Consider the following 15,424-nt stretch of genomic DNA (forward strand, 5'->3'; position numbering starts at 1 on the left):
GGTGCTGGCGCGACAGACCCAAACCAGGTTCTGGAAATGCACCTAGTTTCCCAGGCCGGCCGAATGCAGAAGCCGTGACTGACTGACGTATGCAGGTGGATGGGGTTGGTAGGTGGAGGAGGCGGACCGGGGACGAAAGGCAGGTTACGCAGCACACAGTAGCAATGGTAATAAAAGGTTAGGACGGGACGGGGCGGAGGGACAGACGGGCAGTGAGTGAGTGCTATGTCTAATAAACAACCATAGCACAATCAGTCAACGGCTGCCGACGCCAGGAGGAAATGCCATGCTTTTCTCCATAGTTTGCCGTCTCGTCTCGGAGTCTCTGAGAGCTCTCTTATCTCGCAGGGGGGCCAGTGGGCTCTTGCTTGCTCCCTCTTGCAGCCCAAACCTCTCACAGCACAGGCATCAGAATTGGCATCAACATGGGGAAACGTGGGACTCGCTAGTAGCAGCACTGCGTGAGACTAAAATATCGATCCGAGCAGGCATTCGTGGCCACTACGGGAGGGTGACGTTTTGGGACGGGATGACCTTCCATCCATCCAACCTTGGAGCCCAGCACTGCGGTACGGCTTGACAGACAGACAGACAAAGCATCCATGACCATGACCTTGACCATGACCTTGACCATGACCTTGACCATGACCATGCAGACTCCAGACTCAGGTCTGGAATTGAAGAGGTACCCAGGTAGTGAGGGACCGAGGGCCTGAACAGTCAGGGCTCCAACCGCCGTCCCGTTTCGCGTTGCACCATCCAAGGCAAGCCGTGGCGGACCTGGCGGGTCAGGCGGGCTCGCTCCAGCTGGTCTGTGTGTGGCCTGTCACACTCTCTCCAAGTCACCACAACCGCGAGATGGGTTACTAATCTGCGTGCACGGTCCATATGCCAAGGTACATGGGAGACCAGGCCTGCCCCGCCTTCCCTTAGGTAAGCATCGCTTCCGCGGGACAGACGCGTTCCTCTGACAACAAATCGCTGCAGTGCCGCCCGCCGCTAGTGGTGTTTGAATTCAGACTGCGACCGACCGACCGCCCCGTTCGACTTCGATCGATTCCATCGCGTCGACGACCTCAGTCGCTACACCCACGACAATCCGCGACCATGCCTCGAGTTGCTCAGAACCCCCGCGCAAGCAGCGCAACGAGCCGCTCTGGGAGCAGAGTCACCTCTGGTTCCATGCAAAACTCCCCCTTCAAATCCCCCGTCAAGTAAGTCTATCCACGGTAAACAAACCACCGGCCGGACCTCAGGCTCACCGCCAAAACCCTGCGATATAGGATCCCCCTCAACGACGATGCCGAGGAGAAGGCGCGCCGATTGCACTCGCGCCAGGCCCTTCAGGAGGCCCATGTCAACAAACTAAAGGCCGCTGCCACAACCCCCCTGCGAAAGGCAAGTGTCAACCTGAATGACCTCGAGAACGAGACGCCCGCATCGCCCCCCCAACGACAGAAGACCCCTCGACCCAGGCAACGGGATGTTCCAGGTACCAGTTCCGGTGCAGGTGCCGGTGCCGACGATGATGATGTTGTGGTCTCGGGCACGGCGGTGACGCCTATGAAGCGTCTTCCAATCTTGGCCAACTTTGAGGAGTGGATGAAGATGGCCACCGACAACAAGATCAACGCTGCCAACTCGTGGAACTTTGCCCTGATTGACTATTTCCACGACATGTCACTGCTGAAGGAGGGTGACGGCGTCAACTTCCAAAAGGCCAGTTGCACATTAGACGGCTGCGTCAAAATCTACACAAGCAGAGTCGACAGTGTTGCTACCGAGACCGGCAAGCTTCTCAGTGGCCTGGCCGATAGCAGAGACAGCAAGAAGAAGAAGGGCGACGGCGAAGAGGGCGAGGGCGAGGAGACCGACGAGGAGGAATTGGATGAAGATGGCAATGTCCGGAAGAAGACGAAGCGCAAGGTGAGCTCACCAGCCCATGCAACTTACAGCCAGCTTCCACTGTATGTATGACTGAACTCCCAAACAGGCTCAGCGATCGTCCGAGGCAACATTGGCGCCTTCTTTTGCTTCATTGCAGCTCAAGAAGTTCGAATTGGAGTTTGCAGTAGATCCCTTGTTCAAGAAGGCCTCGGCAGATTTCGACGAGGGTGGAGCAAAGGGTCTTCTACTTAATCATCTGATGATTGACTCCAAGGGACGAATCGTCTTCGACAGTAGTGATGACTCGGTGGCCACTTCTGAGACCAAAAAGAAGCGAAAGAGACAGGGCGAGGGCGAAGAAGATGGTGAAGACGACGATGTCGAAGATGGGGAAGAGGAAGAGGAGTTGGAGGATGTCACCATGAAGACCATCGAAGAACAGGAAGAAGACGAAGATATCGAGATTGATCTGGGCCCTCTTGCGGCACGGTTCTTCCCTGATATGGCGCGCCTGGACGAGCTGGATGTCTGTCCTTCGCTCAAGACCTTCGACATCGGAGACCCATCTGGGTCACTTGATATCCCCTTCCTGCGAGCTCCTGATGACTGGCGACAAGAGCAAGAGGGAGGCGCAGACGAGGCTGGATATGGCAACAAGACCGGCATGGACATCGACGACAACGCTCTCGGGTTCGATGACGATGAAGGCCTCGGCAATTTCTCCATGGGAGGCGATGTCGCTTTTGGCGAAGGTGGTGAGGCCTGGGCGAAAGAAGCCGCCCTGGAGCCGCAAATGCGTGTCTTCGATGCCGGACTCGGCGACGATGGCGCCGAAGAGGGCGACGAAGTTGATATGATGGACAACGATGGGAATGACGACTTCAACGTCTCTTTGATGCATGCGCAAAAACCAGACAAGATGCACGAAGACATCCTGGCATACTTCGACCAAGCACTGCAGAAGAACTGGACGAGTGCCGAGCACTGGCGGATAAGAAAGATCAAGGATGTCAACAAGCCGGTGCAAAGCAAGCAACGCAAGGAGAAGGAGCCATTCGAGATTGACTTCATGTCTCCTCTCGATGCTCCCCTTGCCGACGTGCTCTACACTCAAGCGTCCTCCAATGCCGCAATTTCATTACCCAAGAAGGATTGGAAGTCCAAGACGAGGAATCTCCTTCCCGATGACAAGCATTTCAACTCGAAACAACTACTTAGCCTTTTCCTGAAGCCAAAAGCCCGCATGAGTCGCCGGCGGAACTTTGGCAAGCGGCATGGCGTCTTCGGCAACGCGGACGCCAACCCGAATGTGCCTGAAGGCGAGATGGATGAGGCATTCTGGGCACGACAGAAGGCGCCAATGCAGAGCATTGAGGACGGCGATCAGGATATGGGGCTTCCACAGGGCGACTACGACGCAAATTTCTTCCAGGATGACGGCCTGCCCTTCGCTGGAGGTCTCGATGATGACGATGACATTGATGAGTTCGCCGACGCGCGTGAGCAATTCTCGCCGGAGAGGGCCATGGAGACCATCGGTGCTACGGGCGCTTTCAATGGTCTCACGGTTACTAACCCCGCAGACCTGGCGTTTGGTACTATGTTGGTGACCCAGAACAGGCGGGTGCGGCCTGAGTACGTCAACTACGCGAGGGTAGCAAAGAAGGTAGACGTCAGGAGGCTAAAGGAGGAGCTCTGGAAAGGGATGGACATGGAGAAGCTCGACTCGGTAAGTCCATCCCCGTTCCATCAAATTTGACTTCAGCAGACTTATTAACATATCGCTTAGGTGCCACCGCCGTCTGCAACAGAGGAAGGCAGCACGGAGCCTCCACCACCTTCGGCGGAGAACCCAACGCTCAAGTTTACGGATGTCATGAACGGCCTGCAGAAGGTCTACTCCAAGCCAGTGATGGATGACATCTCGACCAGCTTCTGCTTTATCTGTCTGCTGCATCTGGCCAACGAGAAGGGCCTGGTCATTGAGAAGACTGATGAGCTGACGGAGCTGGAGATCAGAAAGGACTGGAATGCACAGGTTGTCGAGGGTGATATCTGATGAAACCGCTTTGCTTGTTTGTCAAACGAAATTCAAATACAGCGGATGGGGCGAGGCTACCCCCTCCCGGGCCAGTGTACTTTTGATTGATGAGGAGTTACATGTACGGAGGCACGACATGAACAACTACAGGACGTGCAAACACCGCATGAAAGGGGGTTGTATAGGAATCGGGATGGCCAGCATTCGTTCTTCTGGGGAGTGGGCTGTTCCCTTTGTATAATGACCGAGCCACGCGCTGCCAGTGCCGGCTTTCTGCTGTATTTACATGCTTGGATGGGTTCAAGAAAGGCGATATGGGATGGCGGGCTGCCAGCCATCGCCGAGGATACACGGCGGGTTTTCTAATGAATCGATTGATCACGAACAGCGCTCATTCAGTCCTTACACTTGGCCCCGTCCCCTTGAGTCTCGACAAAAGAAGGGAGCAGGTCGTGAGATCATGCTGCCTCGCGAGTCGTGACCGGTCAATCGTAAGCACAACGCGAACCGAGCTCCCCTTTCGGCGTGCGACGGAACGCACATCCAATAGAAAAAGAAGAATGCTCCCGTTCCGTGTTCCGCTCTGTGAACAAGTCTCGAGGGCTTTCTTTCCATTGGCAACCGCTATGGCATCAGATATGACTTGCCAGTTGTGAATTTCGGTTCCGAATCAGGAGAACAAGGTCGGGCCAAGGTAGAGGTACGGTTCATAGGTCCTTGGGCCCTAGTTTTTCCCTCTGGTTCGCCCTCACAAGGCTGCTATCTACTCCTATACTTGTTATGGAGCTGTAGAGGCTCTTCTCATGCTGCTGCTGCTGCTCCCAGAACACGCTTCCTCTGCGGAGCCCGCATAGCAGGCAATTCCTGACCCAGACAAGCTGGTGCGTGAAGTGGTTGCCAGATCCGTTTCCCAACACCGACAACTCTCCGCCCGTGTGCCTTTTTTTTTTTTTTTTTTTTTTTTTTTTTTGCCCCTTTCGCCTTACCCGATGGATCTCGAGGATTTGCGTTGATCTGACAGGCACTATGACATAGCCTGACCTCATTATGTCGAGGGGACAGCAGATACTGCCTGCGCGAGCAACCCATCTCTCCGAACCTATGTCGGATCGACCCTGTCTGACCTCATACCGACTTCATACGGGGAGATCAGTGACGAGTTCCTTGAGACGGCTTCATATCAGATTTACCAGAGACCGATGTATATATACACGCAGATACTGCGTGTTGACGTCACGGTACTGCAAATTGGAAGATATGAGTTCATGGTGGACTTGACCCCTCGCGGAGGGGGATGCACTATGATTTCGCATGCTGAAGATTAACATGACCGGACTTGTTGATTATTCTCCTACGAGATTGTCGTGTGTATAGGTAGCCAACCAGTAATAGCCCATCGCCACCCCAGCCGGCCTGGTACGCGTATCCTCACTTGTTCGCCGCTTTCTGGCTACCGCCACCCTCACCTGCTCCACTTGTGCCACCGCCTGTACCATTCGCACTTCCTGCTGGAGGCAATGCAGCGGACGAACGCTCAAAGGATGCAAGGAGTTCATCAATCTTGCCCTCCAGGGTCGTTAGGTTGTTCTCGAGCGCTGTTGCAGCATTTTCGCCGCTGCGGGGCCGAGTTTTTCTGTTAGTGAAAGACCAGTTTATCAGACGTCGTGTAACGCCACTGTGCCGCTATGGAAGTAGAGATGATCTACTCAACAAGGGAGCCAAAGCCAGGGGTTGAAGACGGGGCACATCTGGTCCGCGGGTCCGCGGGTGGTCCCGTGCATCTTAGGAGGAAAAGTTCCGCGGTGTCATGACTGGACTTTCGTGGCCTCAAGTATGGGGTAGCGCAGCATGCGGAACCTGCATGAGATGGCATGTTCCAGACTGAGCAATGTGGCGACGGCAGCAGTGACCCAAAAGCGCTGCGGTCGAGACTCTTGAAGACAGTAAGGAGAGAGCGGGGAGGGACGGGGACAGCGTCGAACATCTATGCACATCTCAGGAGATGGATGCTATTGCGCTGGCAAAAGCCATCAATCCAAAGATGGAATTGTGCCAAAGGATGGGAAACCCGGAGAATCCCACCCGAGCTTCACGCCAAGGTATCATCAGAACTGATAAAAGAAGGGTCTAGACTTTGCGCTGGTACATGCACTTGCGACGAGGGCTTGGTCTGACGGCCCAGTTGAGCCTGGTGTGGCGAGGTCAAAGAGCATGTGGTTGTAGTGAGATGGCAACCTCCGGGTCCTGATCAACACTGGCTGCGTGCCACTCGGCGCATCCAAGGCAGGCGGAGGCAAGAAGTTCTAGATCCTCCTGATTGATAAAGAATCAAGCAGCTGCTTAGCGCGCCCATCAAGTCGGGACAATTCCGACCACGCGCCTGGGAGCGCAGGTGACTGACGGCGCGTTGATCATGCAGAACCCGGACCGAACTCAAGGAAGGATCTGTCTTACCGGGCGAGATCCCTGAAGGCCTAGACTGTTTGTTAGCAAGGGGTTGAAAGTTGCACATGGCTTAGCACATATGTATGCGGGGACACGGTGAACGATGGAAGGCCGGGCGACCAAGCGAGGGAAGAGAGGGCGCCGTTGAGAGGAGCTACCACAGCACTCGTGCTGCTGCAGGCCGGGCATGGTTGCAGGATGCAGTAAACATCAGGCAGGGTCTTGGGAGAAATCGAAAGGGCCCCACGAACTGGGGTCTGGATCGTCCAAGACAGCCAGCTTGGGGGAGATGCGAACACGTGGTTGTGGAAAATAGCCGAGTGCGAGGGTTGACTTGTGCTGCTTTTGCTTGGGGATGACTTTGACTTGCGGGTGCGTACCTGGGCCAGTTCCTGCTCTGTCCTGGGTGGACTTGTCGCTCCAGCTCCCTGTGCGTCCTCAGCTTGACGGTCTGCTGCGCCTGATGAGGGACCAGGGGCGGGATTCGAGCCGGCTTCTTGCGAAGGCATATTGGGTTGCTGGATGCCAACTTCCAAGTTCCCGTGGAGGATTCGGCTTGCAAATAACGGCAGCGATGATGATGATGTGATGGATACAGCCTCGAACTCAATGACTCGATGCAGTCGTCTGAGATCTGGGGGGTGCTGGTCGATCTGGCCGTTGTCAGAGCGTAGACACCAAGTGGGAATCTGAAGTATGCTGCGACCATCTGAGAGAGGCATAGGCAGTGACAGGATACCGCAGGGCGCGCAGCATTTTGGACCCTGCTTGCCCGGGATCAGCCAAACCTTGTTGCCGCCCAGCGGCCAGGGCCTGCCAGGCCTGCCAGGCAGCTCGAAGAAAAGCTCTGCAAGGCCCGGCCTGACGGTGGCACCAGCGCCAGCCCCGTCGCCGGCAACAGCTATGATTGGTCACCCGGCGCATGCCCCGGGAACACCAGAGCCGACGGCCCACATTTCCACGCTGCAACGTCGCCATGCGCATCGGATTTGGGGGAGGCATCGGATCGGCACGGGCGTGCTGTGTCGTGTGTTTGTGTGAGTGCTCTACTGGGTGGTGGCCAGATGCTGACCTCCATGTAGTAGGCTGGCCAACTACCTACCGGATACCCAATTCATTTGGTAAGTAGTACCTAGGTAGGTGTAGAGGAATGCTCATTGTGGCCATGGCAGTCTGTCTCTCTGGCTTTCGCGACAGGGCTAGGTAGCCGTGGCCGCTTCCCCAGCTCCGCACTGCTTTTTTTTCTTTCTGTTCACACTCTATCTGTCGATGCAGCGACCAAGCAGACCCCGTCACTCGGCCGGAGCGAGCGAGACAGGCAGAAGTAGTTCATTTGCATACAAGGCGTTGCAGCCGGCACTGCGCTAGCTACTGGTAGACTGACTGACGTCGGTGCTAAACGGCTTGTACAAGTGCGAACTTGTACCCATGCAGTTAGCCACATGTACGATACCGAGTACTTGCCTAGTAGTGGGCACTGTAAGTACCATCGACATATGCCAGAATGATGGACAGAACGGCAGGTGAGGCTCGCAGGGGAACGGGCCCCACCCGCCGAGATTGACCTACCGTGCATGGCAAGTATCGTGGAAGGAGGCAAAACCAGGTGACTTCTGCCACGGGTTCCTGGGTCGCAGATAATCAGATGTCTACGACAGGCAGTCCTGTGTGAGCAGGCGTTGTTGACACCGACCCCCCCTCCTTTTTTGTGCTCTTTCCTCGGCCCGCCGTCGCACCTCCCGCTGCATACACAAACTCATCGACAGATTCGCAGATCATGACGCAAGGCTGACATCGGCGGCAAGGCGTCTAAGTCGCACACCTTTTGTGATGAAACACGACCTTCCTGTATGGCATTCTGTTTTCTGGTCCCGACAATTCGATGGTCGTTGGTCGATGGTCGGACGTGTGGTCGATAAGCTGTGCCCGCAAGTGAGTGGTCTAGACCGTTGGCCGGCTAGCCCCAGCACCTCCTGGATCGGTAAGTGTGTTTCTCGCATCCCCGACACATCGAGATCTCAACAGCGGCATGTTTTGTCCAGATTGCAGCTGCGTTCTTCCCTTTGTTGCCTCGACTTCCAACCCACTTCTCGACTTGTCTCGACCTGAACCGGCTCGCCGACCGAGTCGCCATTCGGTGAGGATTTGCAGTACACACAGATGCATCAGGCTCCTGATTACTGATCAATGCCCCTGTGCCACCGCGGAGATGTGCATGACCGGCACTGCGGTTCTTGCTTTTTGCTAGGCGATTTCCTTTTCTCCTGCACGTAGTCTTGGTCCCTGCCCCTACATACTGCTGCGTCTTTGCATGCGTATGCATGTTCATCTGCACGCCTACTTTGTGCATGCGGGACAACTGCGGCTGGAATGAAGTGTGTCTCCTTATATGCTCACGGTGAACAACCCAACGCGTGGGGGAGGGAAGGGCAGGGAGGGTGGACAAAGCAGTACGACATGAGTTGCAGCCACATGTCTCGACCCGAGTCTTGCAATTCCGCGTTTCCGCTCTTCGTCGCGTAATAAATCAGTTTGGAAACATTGCGTAGAACAATGTGCAGCAGATAATTTTGTGTACGCGTATCCAGCAGTGAACGTTGGCTGCCTGGGTTGCGGGCCCCGCCTCTTTGCTGACCTTCCCTAGGTAGAGAGAGCCGTGGCTCGGAGTACTGATGCTATCTCGGCGCTGCACTGTGATCCTCACATAAAATACAGGCAAGAATATCCACAGACACAACGCAGGCCGTCGTCCTGAAGCAGGGAGGCCCATCTGGTCTGCTGCCGGTGACGAGCTTCAACCCGCTTTGCCTGTCTGTCCCTTGTCAGTCTCGGCTGGCATACAGCGCCTCCCGCCCGGCGTCCATCAACATAGAGTATTGAAGTACTCTTCATAAATGCACCTCTACTTTATCTGACCAGCCCACGAGTATGCACACAGCTAGTGTCGTGTTAGACTCACCACTGGCTGCACCTATCCTGGCCAGGACAGGGATATCTACTTCACGATCGTCTCAATAGATTCGATGCTCGTCTGGGAGGTGCTGGGGATCAAAGGTGCGTCGAAATCGCCCGTTTCTACACTCATCGAAAACACCAGTCGCGAGTAAGACGCTGGAACAGGATATACTGTACCCATACTCCGTGCCACACGCCATAACACAGTACACCCAGCCAGACTGCGCGTGCCTGCCTACCTACCGTGACATTGAGCAGTAACCCCCCCTCCCCACCTCGTCCACTCCTCCAGGCCTCCAGGCAACTCAGCCTCGGTGGCTGTCCCTTTCCCTTTTCCTCGCGTCACCTCGGTCGACAATCAACACGGGAACCGGTTTGTTGCATGATTGTCCATCGGCGCAGACTACCCAGCATCGATCGCACTCTCCAGGCTCCCGCGTCATTTGCAAAAATAGCCATGGTACATTGCTCTGCTGGGGATGAATTCGCATCCTGCCCACCCCCCCGCCAGTGAATTCCGCATTGCCATCCCCATGGCCCTCGTACGTTTTCTGTATGCCGTTGCGGGCGGATCGAGATCTGACCTAGACGCACCATGCTGTTCTCCTTGGCCTCCCACTCCCGGACCCGTTGGTCTCGACCATGTACTGGTAACATCACACATCCACTACGCGGCAAACATCACAGGGCCGCGATATTCTGTACATTACAGCCCACTTTAGGGATACTTTACCGTGCGCCTGGCCTCGGCCGGCCGGCTATGGCTTCTGGGTGGAAAAAACACAATCCGCTCACGACAATTTAGCTTTCTGGGATCACCGCGCTCGTTCAGCACACCGTGCCCGGCCATTTAGGCCGACTAGTCCAAGGCTCATCTTCCAAGTTTTGTAACCAATTGGCATCTTGTCTTTTTTTTTTTTTTTTTTTTTTTTTTTTTTTTTTTTTTTTTTTTTTTTTTTTTTTTTTTTTTTTCGCAAGCCTTGAGTGCCTACTGTGCGCGACCACTTCCGTCCACAGCTCGAGGGGCTCTTCCCGAGGAGGCACCACATCTCTTCCCTACGATGTCCGGCCTGGACTGTACAGCGGTGGTGCTTATTGATTGGCAAGGACGTAGCTGATCGCGGGACCATCGAGCTGATGGGGACCAGGCCGGTAACAGCCGTGATACACCACCAGTAAGTAACACACGCAACCTGGGCGGAGGGTAGTGAAAAATCGGGGACGATAAGGTGTCGACAAATTGGCCACGAACATGATGATGATGATGATGATGATGATTATGATTATGATTCGTGTCGTCCATCAACGACGCACACCTGCCGTACAAGACGCGCGAGCGATAGAGGCGGCGTGTGGGCAGCTTTGGGTGTTGCTGGCGTCGCGCAGCACGAGCCTGGCGGCACGGATGTCTCACAGCCGTCTTGCAGGACCAGTCGTTGCGACCGGTCGCTGTCGACGCCCAAGAGCCAACCAGGAGAAGGTGTAGGGGCCACTTGCTCCGGTTCTAGACGGTCTCTTGTCTTTTTTGTCTTTGCCCATCCTCTCCACCCTCGAACAAGGCGACCGAGCCGGCAGGTACATTCAGCACTGAGTACTATGTGCACTGAGCAGCCTGGTCTCAGCAGTCAGGCGATACTGCAGAGACATGCCTCTCGTCCGTGGGTTGTCGATATACACTTCCCAAAGTGGTCAAGCGTCATCCGGTCAAAGTACCTCTGACATAATAATACTTGTGCCCCAGTTTTCTGTCTAAGATCGCGATGGGCTGCTCGTCCTCCCACAGCCACCAGTTGTTCTTTTCGCACACCCAGACTCCCGAGGACCTGGGCCTTGGACACTTTCTGGTTTGCCTTTCTTCTAGGATCAGGCACTGCCAAGGCTGATATTACGACATCTTGCTCTGCGCGTGGGAGACGCTTCTGACGATTTCGATCCGGCTGGGTTCATGGTTGTCCTTGCCTGTCCCTGCCCGGCCTGCCCCAGCCCGACCGTTTGCCCAGTCAACCCACTCGAGTGCGGCTATCAGGCCCCTCTCCCGTGTTTGTCAACGTTGGGAGGTCTCCATCACCGAGAGTACCTGACTCTCCGTCCCTCGTTTTTACTTTGGTAGGTTCTCCGTCTCCATGACAGGTGACCCACGAGGTGCCTGGCCTTACACCGTCTGTGCAGACTGCCCTGTCCTTTTTACCACCACGCCCGCGCCCCCGGCTTCGCTACTTGCTCGCTCAACGTGCTACGTCGTTATGTTCCCAGACTCCTCGTCAGTTCGGCCGACGTCCAAGTGCAGCAACCTTCCCGCCCACAGCATCTCGATCCGAGAGCATCCTCTTGTCCCCCCGTGCCACTTTCTCTGGGATCCCGTGAAAAGGAAGCCTTCTTAGAATTGCCCACCAGCAGGTTCTCCCGAACTGATCGACGGAAAACCCATTTTCGATGTATGTGGCCTAGCAGCGCACCACCTTACCCATATCCTGGGGCACGCCTGAAGCTTTCCCATCTTGTGCCACACCTTCTGTCATCGAGATCCTCGACATCGGCCCACTCTAATTAGTGTGTCATATGCCGTGAGCCCCCATGTTCAGCCCTTCTCATATTCTCATCAGGAGCGCCATACTTTCCCATACAGCTTGCAACTCTTCCTCCTAACACCGCCACCCCCAGGCCAGCACTTCCTCTTGCGGAAGACAACGGACCACACACGGGACCATATCACCTCAGTACTTCACCTACCTCGGAGACACCGAGACGGTTCCCGACGACGATATCCGACCTCGTTCTTGACTCGCCCGAACAGCATGCCCGGCTGCCTCGCATAGCAACGTATACGAACAAAAGCTGACGCGCGCCCACCTTGCACTCACCTCCGAAGCACCCACTGCGAGACCATATTGTCCGGCACCTCGAGACTCGGGAATATTCAAGCAGGACTCTCCCACACAGGCATCGCGTTTGCCCCTCGAACCTCGGGCGTCAGTTCTTGTTACTCCCGGACTCGCTTCTTGTGCAGACAGCGCAGGCCTCCACGAGGCTTTGATCGTGCCCAATACTTCTATGCCGAGACGGTAATCCATATTCTGCATGTCGCCGAAATTACAAGAGGTGTTTGGGGAGCTGGGCATCTCGCAATACCTCGATGTCTTCCTCGACCAGGGTTTTGATACATGGGAAACGATCCTCGACATTACTGAGTCGGATTTGTGAGTGCAGTCTGCAGGAAACGAAGATCTGGGTTTTGGGCGATCGATCTAACGTTCGCGGTGGTCAACAGGGACGCATTGGGGGTAAAACTTGGTCATCGAAGGGTAAGCTAGAGACCTACTCCCGGCGGCTCGTCTATGGGCCAAACGGTGTTGACAAAGCGCGACAGAAATTGCAAAGAAGGATCGCCAATGCCAGAGGCGTAGCACCCGACGTGGCATTGGCCTCACCGACGAGGGCAAGTGTCGAGGATCCCCGCGCCGGCGCTGAGGTGCAGAAACCGGAAGCGGCTGCAGTGCCATCCACGGATTCCCGAGAGAATAGCAATGGAGTGGTTCAGAAGCGCAAATATCGGAGGCACCCCAAGGTACGTCGAGCGAGTGAACGGTTTGGCGGCCACTTTGGCAGCCACAGTGTGACACGGACACAAGGGGACTTCCTCTTCCCGCCTTCCACGTTTCCCACTCCAGGCTTCGGCATCGACGATGATGGTGGATGGGAATAGTCAACTAACAGCCGCATTGTTACAGCCCGACGAAAATGCACCAGAGCGTGCCCCCTCAGCATACGTTTTATTCTCTAATAGTAAGTGCTCATTCAGTTGCACCCTTCTTTAGTCAGTTGTTTGTCACGTGTCACCCTGATGCGACACTGCTTCGTTGCTATCCCCTGTTGACCGCCCGCCCATCCTTAATAACACTTTGGGCCTTCACAATTTGAGAGCGGACACGCTGTAATCTTGCAGGACCAAATATTCCAGAGACTAATCGTGGGTGCTGCCACCAGAGATGAGAGAAGACCTCAAGGGTCAAAATTTGACCTTCACAGAGATTGCCAAACTGGTCGGCGAGAACTGGCAAGGGTTGACTCAGGCCGAGAAGGAACCCTATGAACGGGACGCCCAAGCAGCCAAGGAGAAGTACAACCGGGACCTCGCCGAGTACAAGAAAACCCCCGACTACAAAAAGTACCTTCAGTATCTGCAGGAATTCAAGGCCAAACATGCCAATCACCCCCAAGGTGAGTCAGTATGGTGTCGGTTGACCAGCTCAGCCGCTTCTCGACCTGGTCTTTACCTAACTGGATTTTCTTAGACAGAGAGGTTTCCAAAAGAGTGAGGCTGTCCGACCCAAACATCGGGGAATCGACGGCCATCAATGGCCACCCGGGCCGGGTTGCAAGGACGGGCAGTATTGGGGACCACAACGGCGAACCGCCAGCAAGGCGGCAAAGAATCGGTTCGATCGTTTCTAATGGCGAATCATATTACGCACCATCCGTCGCTTCGATCTCTCAACGTACCCCGGGTGAGGAGTCCATCCTGACCTCACCAGCCGCCAGCTACTTCGATCGCCGCTTCGACCGTCGACTTGAGCAGTCGCCCGGTCCCGGTCTCACAGGGAGTCCCAGGGACATCTCTTCCCAACCACCAGCCCCGCCGCGACGCGACCCCGTTTATGCGGATGGCCCGCGTGCTGATGGCCCAGCGGTAGCGCGCAGCCTCCCCCCGCTATCAGATGTGTTCGAAGGCCGGTCCATGCTGAACGGTGCCGCCCATCCCAGCGAAGCTCCCGTGCAAAGTATTGGCCTGCTCCCGAGGGGCCTTCAGACCGCCAGCCCAGCAAATACACCGAGCTTAAGCGGTAGTGAATCACGGCCGCCGTCTCTGAAAAAGGAACAGTCCTCTGCGGGCAGCATGTCTTCCGCAAGTTCGGCATACAGCAGCTTCCCACGGACGCCTATTGAGGGACCACTCCCCATACATGCGCTCCTGTCCGGCGGGAAACAATTCTCCTATGATGCTGCCTTTGCGGCAAACCCAGCCGTCCAGGGACGTTCCATGTCACCCGATGACAGGCCGCCCGCCATCTATCCATTGGAACGGGCTCCAAGCGACCCAACCCCGACCAACCATGCCCTACCACACATAAATGGTTTGTTCGAGTCCCGTCCACATGCTACTTGTGAATACGGTCAGACTGACCGAATTCATGTAGGCTACCTCAAGGGGCATGGTCCTGTCCCAAGTCAAAACCACACACCAATCGGCCGCCACCCTTATTCCCCTGCATTCAATGAGTCGAGGCTGGCACCGGTATCCACTCCAGTGCCAGCACCAGCGCCAGCCCCGGCTACAGCAACAGCAACAGGGCCAGCACCACGGTTGAATGGTAAGAGTGAATCTGGGATGGACGGCATCAGTGCCCTCCTTCAAGCGGATAAAATAGTCGACCGCCGCTCGGGATGATCAAATGACAAGAGCCCAGTCCGAGACGAAGCTGAGGCCAAGATGGCCTGAACCTGCAGTGGCTGAAACGCCACAGAACTTGTCGATGAATGCTCTTGGCCGCTGCACATTTAAATGGCTGCATATGCTATCATTCTTTCACAGTTCACCGCAGTGCGTCCTACTGGCCAGATTCCGCTCCCGCCGCCACGTCAACGTCACGCGCAACATCACGTGCATCTGACGATATGAACGAGTGCATGTCACGTTTTTGGAGCGGACATGCTGGAAGGCAAGGACACATTATGAAGGGAACCGGGAAGAGGTGGTTATTGCGCCGGCGTTTGTTGGATCCGAATCAAATGTGGGATCTTGTTTCAAGGCCGCAATACTGAAGGGATCAACTCCAACAATGTGTGCTGTGGAGTCTGTTTTCTTCAGCCGAGGCCGGATGTACAGAACACTGGGCCTCTCAAGCAGTCTCGAACGGCAGCGTTGCGTTGAGAGAGGAAATGGCTGTGACGAAAGAATCGGGAGCCTGCGAATAACAGTCTCATATTCATGTGCGCGAGACGAGCTGTAAGATGGAAACAGCAAGAGTCTGTCCGCCCCACTGTGTGATTGTTGTGTCCATTGGAGATCAGGGCGATCCGGTGGTAGTGGGTGGAGGC

General features: G+C 55.6%; 3 protein-coding genes across 3 annotated transcripts; 2 read left to right on the plus strand and 1 right to left on the minus strand.

Moving 5' to 3' along the window:
• Positions 1 to 1,107: 1,107 nt before the first annotated feature.
• Positions 1,108 to 3,946, plus strand: INS49_008155 (uncharacterized protein; the record flags this gene model as incomplete). The annotated part of the gene is made up of 4 exons (XM_043168900.1): positions 1,108 to 1,214; positions 1,284 to 1,926; positions 1,994 to 3,616; positions 3,677 to 3,946. The coding sequence occupies 4 exons, from the start codon at positions 1,108 to 1,110 to the stop codon at positions 3,944 to 3,946; spliced, it is 2,643 nt and encodes an 880-aa protein (XP_043026580.1).
• Positions 3,947 to 5,356: 1,410 nt separating this feature from the next.
• Positions 5,357 to 6,882, minus strand: INS49_008156 (uncharacterized protein; the record flags this gene model as incomplete). Its single annotated transcript, XM_043168901.1, has 3 exons — positions 5,357 to 5,543; positions 6,383 to 6,402; positions 6,754 to 6,882. 3 exons carry the CDS (start codon positions 6,880 to 6,882, stop codon positions 5,357 to 5,359), a joined length of 336 nt encoding a protein of 111 aa, XP_043026581.1.
• A 5,524-nt stretch (positions 6,883 to 12,406) lies between these two features.
• INS49_008157 (uncharacterized protein) lies at positions 12,407 to 14,701 on the plus strand (the record flags this gene model as incomplete). Its single annotated transcript, XM_043168902.1, has 8 exons — positions 12,407 to 12,525; positions 12,597 to 12,630; positions 12,696 to 12,893; positions 13,057 to 13,111; positions 13,313 to 13,546; positions 13,621 to 14,460; positions 14,524 to 14,541; positions 14,607 to 14,701. 8 exons carry the CDS (start codon positions 12,407 to 12,409, stop codon positions 14,699 to 14,701), a joined length of 1,593 nt encoding a protein of 530 aa, XP_043026582.1.
• Between the last annotated feature and the right edge of the window lie 723 nt (positions 14,702 to 15,424).

Source organism: Diaporthe citri (genome assembly GCF_014595645.1).
Source record: "Diaporthe citri strain NFHF-8-4 chromosome Unknown scaffold_3, whole genome shotgun sequence".
In the NCBI taxonomy this organism is placed as follows: Eukaryota; Fungi; Ascomycota; class Sordariomycetes; order Diaporthales; family Diaporthaceae; genus Diaporthe; species Diaporthe citri.